At 31.1% G+C, this 6,472-nt stretch overlaps 1 gene segment (V, D, J or C); it reads right to left on the bottom strand.

Annotated features, from left to right (window-relative positions):
• LOC115023055 (T cell receptor alpha constant-like) overlaps positions 1 to 5,432 on the bottom strand; it is a 19,114-nt gene extending 13,682 nt beyond the window's left edge. Inside the window, 1 exon segment of the C gene segment in view lies at positions 5,324 to 5,432. Within this exon segment, the coding sequence occupies positions 5,324 to 5,363 (40 nt within the window).
• Positions 5,433 to 6,472: the final 1,040 nt, after the last annotated feature.

Raw genomic sequence — 6,472 nt, forward strand, 5'->3', positions numbered from 1 at the left:
AATAATAATAATAATAATAATAATAATAATAACATACAGAACAATAATGAACTGATTCACTCTTTGTGTCGAGTTACTTCCTTCGTTTGTCTTTAACATCACAAGAGGATTCCTTCCTTTCCAAGTCCTAAAGCAACAGACTGAACATCTCTGGAGATAAACCACAGCATGAAACAACGTCGCTGTTATTCATCTTTTTATATTTTAGATACTCACTGCTCTCTACATTTAGTTTGATTCCTTTTCCAAAAACGATCTTCCTGCTTCCAGACGTAGTCACACAGTCAGTCTGATCTGAACAATAACTACGTCACCTGTATATTGTTTAGTTAATATCTAAATGCATCAGGACACTTTACTTTACAACAACTACAGACATCGATAAATACAATCACATCGTCTGCAAACCGCTGTACTTATTTATAATAATAATAATAATAATAATAATAATAATAATAATAATAATAATAATAAATTGTATTCATGAAGCGCCTTTCAAAGCAATCTCAAGGCGCTATTTATTGTATTAAAGCTGCTGTTTGTTTATTCTAGGGTTTAAATGTTAATAAATATAAAACATTATTCTGGATTTATCCAACAGGATCATTTGTTGAAATGGAAATATTAAACATTTATATATTATTTTAAATACTAAAGCACATCATCACTGTGTGTTGTCTCAGTACTCACGGCTCTGCACACTAAGTCTGGTTCCTTCTCCAAAGATCACTTTGGAGGTTCCAGTAAGAGTCACACAGTGGAAGTGATATAACAATAACTTATAGATGTTTAAAGTATTTATTCTGCTGTACTTTAATTATACATTCCGTTTCATCTTATTTATATGTATATATTTGACTTGTTCCTGCATTTTACTTGCACCTTTGTGTGTGTTGCTCCGCTTTACTTATGTTTCCATGTCTTAAGTAAAGGGTTGTGTTGTTGGAGCTGCGACTTCACATTTCATTGGCAACAACTTCGCTGTAGGTTTTGTGCACATGACAACAAAGCTTCGAATCTTTGAAGTACATGTTTCATAGTGAACTTGCACTAATCATAGAGACAAAAGATAAGTCAAACAAATCAGGGGGAGCAAATTTGTATTTGAACTTGAGCTCTATAATTAATGCGACGTGTTGGGTCACCTTTCATTACAGTTCAGAGTGTATTCAAATATACTTAAATATTCTATGTTCCTCTTTAAGTTCATATAAGTGTAAACGGCTGAAGAGGCGTGAACCAGTTCAAAGTCAACCAAAGAGTTGAGATCACAGGAACATCCAACGCTTTGTGAAGAAAACATTTAAGAATTTAAGAAAGGTCATTTATATCTTCAGGAGATTTGAGGTTTTGTAACGACTCACTTCAACGTTCAGTCTGAAGATCAGCTGGTAAACTAAAGGTTTCACACGACGTGACCTCCGCAGGACTGAACACACAAATGAACTCAAATAAATAACTTCACTGTAACATTTGAAAATGAATGTTTGGTCATCAGTGTGAGCAGAAGAACTTCTGTTAGAGGAGTTCATCACGTACTCCAGTGTTTACACAAGACTTTCTCTATTCATGTGTTTTATATTCAAATACAGCTTCTGTTGTGTGAATAACAAGCAAAGTGTGATATCTTAAAGGTAAATAATATTCATAATCAGTACTCACTGGGCTCAATGTTTAATCTGGATCCACTTCCAAAGATTAATTTAGTTGCAGCTCCAGTATTCACACATCATGAAGCTCCACGACACAAACTCTCTGAACCAAACTCCATTCACAAAACACCTGTTTTACATTTCAGACTTCTGCTGGAATCATGTTTTAAAATAATAATAATAATAATAATAATAATAATAATAATAATAATAATAATAATAATAATAATAATAAAAGACATTATAAATAAAAAAGTACACTTTGATATTAAGCGTACAATAGAACAAAGTATTTTACTGCTCATGGTGAAGATATTAATAACTTTCTCAGTTGATTTATTTAATTATGTTTTACTTTGTGCAGATTTTATGAGGCTGAAGAGTCGGATGAGTTCCATCACAAGTGTTTGTAAAGACGCTTCTATATATAAATAATGTTTATAATATATAGTTCTACTTACTGGGCTCAATGTTTAATCTGGTTCCACTTCCAAAGATGATTTTAGTTCCACCTGCAGTATTCACACATCATGAAGCTCCACGACACAAACTCTCTGAACCAAACTCCATTCACAAAACACCTGTTTTACATTTCAGAGTTTTATGGCTCCAGTCCTAAAACGTTGTTTCTATTTACATTAAAGATAACGACAAACTATAAACGTTTATCATTCATAATGTGGATTCTAATATTTACTGTACAGAAGACGTTTCTTACTTTGGGAAATTTAGAGATGCAAACTTCTCACTTCACGTTCTGCTGAATTATTAACTTTGTGCTGATTTCATGAGAATCATTTCCATCGTCAGCTCAACTTTATCTGTTCTTGTCTTCTGTTGTTTAGCACAAGTGAAGTTTAACTTTGAAGATGCTTCATATAAATGATATTTAATATGTAAATCAGAACTTACTGGGCTCAATGTTTAATCTGGTTCCACTTCCAAACACGAGTTTAGTTCTTCCTGCAGCGTTCACACAACACAAAGCTCCACGACACAAACTCAGCAGTGACGGCTGAACCAAACTCCATTCAGAAAATCATCATTTTAAAAAGTTGACTGAATTATTACATTCCAGTCATAAGAAAACTGCCATTTGTACATTGTTTACCTTTATAATCATAATTAAAATGTAGATTTTGATATTTAGTGTCGAGGTAGTAAAGATGCTCTTGATTTATACTTTTTAAGTTGATGTATTGATCATGATTATTTATATTTCTGTTTGACTTCTTTAGTAGTTTTATACGTGTTCATGTAGAACAGGAGTACAGTGTGTTTACAGAAACAATGCAGTCACAACAATAAGATGATATTTCTACATTAAATTAATATCAAACGATAGAGACAATGAACGGATTTAATGCTCGTAATTAATTGTTGCTTTGATTTAATCTTCAAATCTAATACTCTGGTTTATAATCTGTAATATATATATAATATATATATATAATAATATATAATATATATATATATATATATATTTCTACTTACTGGGTTCAATGTTTAGTCTGGTTCCACTTCCAAAGATCATCTTAAATCCAGCATTCACACAACATGAAGCTCCACGACAGAAACTCACTGAACCAAACTCCATTCAGAAAATCATCATTTTAACAGACTTCTGTCTGAATGTTTACGTTCCAACGGGACACTTTACATGTAAGAAATATTCTTTATAAATTAAATGTAAATGTACAGAGATACTGGAGCAGCTGTTTGATGATCCAACATTAACGACTCAATTTATCTTCATAAAAACTAATTAAACATTTTGTTAATCTATTGTTCTGGTTCCTTGTTTTCAAGTAAAACACTGAAGACGCTTCATATAAATAATATTCATCATTTACATCGGTACTCACTGGGCTCAATGTTTAGTCTGGTTCCACTTCCAAAGATTATTTTAACTTGATTTCCACCTCCAGTCACACAACATGAAGCAGCGCGACACAAACTCTCTGAACCAAACTCCATTCAGAAAAACATTGTTTTTACATTAGAAACTTCTATCCATTAAAAAAAGTCACGATTTCATACAAAATTATTTATAGATTTTGCATTTGCGACAACAAAATCAAATCAAAAATGTAAAGTTTACTGTGCAGAAACTGAACAAAGCGTTGATCATCTGATTAATACACAGATTACTTTCTCTATTCATGTGTTTTATATTAAAATACAGCTTTTTATCTTTTGTATCTTCTATTCTGTTGTGTGAACAAGTAAAGTCTGTTTTTAAAGATGCTTCATATAAATAATGTTTATAATCTATATTTCTACTCACTGGGCTCAATGTTTAGTCTGGTTCCTCTTCCAAAGATCATCTTTTGATTTCCAGTATTCACACAACACGAAGCTCCACGACACAAACTCTCTGAACCAAACTCCATTCAGGAAATCATTGTTTTTACATACAAGACTTCTGTCCATTAAAAATGTTTTAATACACCAATATTTATTTCATGCTCATAAAAACGTCTCGAAATCTTAGTTTGTTATGATTATTAATTTTTGATTTTATCTAAAAACATATTTTTGTTCCTGACGTCTGAGATACACGCGCTTCACCGACAACAATATGAACCCGAGTCTGAAGAGTCGAATCATTTCCCGTCCAGATAACTTCCCGTTTCTATCTTCTTTTATCTGCTGTTACATCATTACATATATGATTACTTTACTACTTTGAAGACGCTCTCTGTATGTAGCATTAATAACTCATATCTGTACTTACTGCGCTCAATGTTTAGTCTGGTTCCACTTCCAAACACCATCTTCTGATTCGCATTCACACAACATGAAGCAGCACGACACAAACTCTCTGAACCAAACTCCATTCAGAAAATCATCGTTTTAACATTTACACTATGTGTGTTATGAATAAATACATTGATGATTCTGTTTTATCGTTATTTTAATGATCAGGATCATCTTTCAGCCTTTTAGTCTTAAAAGTTTGTGAAAAGTTAATATTTTGGAGAAATAAATAAATTCTATCGTTAAATATTCGGATTTGATTGTAAAATAATTTTTAATTTAAAACAGGAATGTTGATCTTAAATATTGAGAGCCGTTATCAGAATCTTTATCTGACACTAAATATAGTTCATTATAGATTCATATCATGAGTTAGTGTTTAAATGTTGATGTTGAAGGTGTAGTAGAGAATCTTGTTATCAACAACAGCTGATGTATTTATTATTTTATTATTAATGTGAGTTTATTTAAAAGAAATCCTCAATATAAATAATATTTATAATCTATATTTCTACTTACTGAGTTCAACGTTTAATCTGGTTCCACTTCCAAAGATCATCCTCTGACCAGTATTCACACAACACGAAGCTCCACGACACAAACTCTCTGAACCAAAGAATCCACGAAACATAAACATCCAGATTTAACGTCTCTTATCCTGATTAAAACATTATCAACTGAATTATATTTTATTATCAACACTTATTTAGATCTTTGTTTTCTTTCTTACATTTTGAAATGTTGACATTTGAGATAAAAACATTTAGTTTTTTATACTTTTGCTGATTTTATTTTCCATCGCTGTTCATTTATCTTTTTAATCTTCATATTCATATCAAACACTAAAGTTTACATATTGTTAATAATGTATATATATATATATATATATATATATATATATTTCTACTTACTGGGTTCAACGTTTAATCTGGTTCCACTTCCAAAGATCATTTTCAATCCTCCAACATTCACACAACACGAAGCTCCTCAACACAAACTCTCTGAACCAAACTCCATTCACAAAATCATTGTTTTATTTCTGTCCAGTTAAAAAGTCGTGATTTAATATCATTTCCTGATTACAATCCTGTAGAGTCCTGAACATGTGTTTCATTATTGTGATCATACAATCTTTCAACTATTTCTGCTCAAACCTTCTTTAAATCGTTTTAACAACTCTGCACAAAAGGGAATAAAAATCAGATCTGCTTTAAAACTGCTTTTTAACTTTAAATGAACCTTTAATCCAGTTTATCATCATCCTGCAGTAATTTAATATCATCTGAATTATTTCTTTCTGAGCTCACTGTGATCAGTTATCACATTGTCATGCATCACTTTGAGTTTGTTTTTTTGGTGACTTATGTCATGTTTTTGTTATTAATAATAATAAATAAACAATTTACAATCGCATGTGTATTTATCACATTCAACATCCTACAACCTACATCCAGGTTAATTTAGTGGTCGAGACTCAGAAGTTCACATGCACCACATCTAATGTTCAGATGTTTCACCTGCTTTAAAGATGCTGCATATAAATAATGTTTATAATCTATATTTCTACTTACTGGGCTCAATGTTTAGTCTGGTTCCTCTTCCAAACACGAGTTTATATCCCCCTCCAGTCACACAACACGAAGCTCCTCAACACAAACTCTCTGAACCAAACTCCATTCACAAAATCATCGTTTTAACTGAATAACAAATCTGCCGTTTGTACATTTTGTAGCTTTACATCATAAATAAAATGTATATGATGATATTTATTTATACTTTATAAGTTTATGCATTTATTATAATTATGATCATCAATTCTTCTATTTCACTTTTCTTTTACATGTTTTATTTTTTGGAGATTTTAAACATGAAAAACTAATTTCAGATGTTTTCTTTTATTGAGGCTCGAAACACAAAATGTTTCAAAATACTGAAGCAGAGATATTTATAATGTATCACTTTCAATCAAGTGATTTACAAAACCAGAAAAAACTCAATTATGTTCCTGAACGTCTTAAAAAGTGACAATTAAGTAAGTAAGAAACTAAAGCGGTTAATAT

Source organism: Cottoperca gobio, chromosome 17 (genome assembly GCF_900634415.1).
Source record: "Cottoperca gobio chromosome 17, fCotGob3.1, whole genome shotgun sequence".
NCBI lineage: Eukaryota > Metazoa > Chordata > Actinopteri > Perciformes > Bovichtidae > Cottoperca > Cottoperca gobio.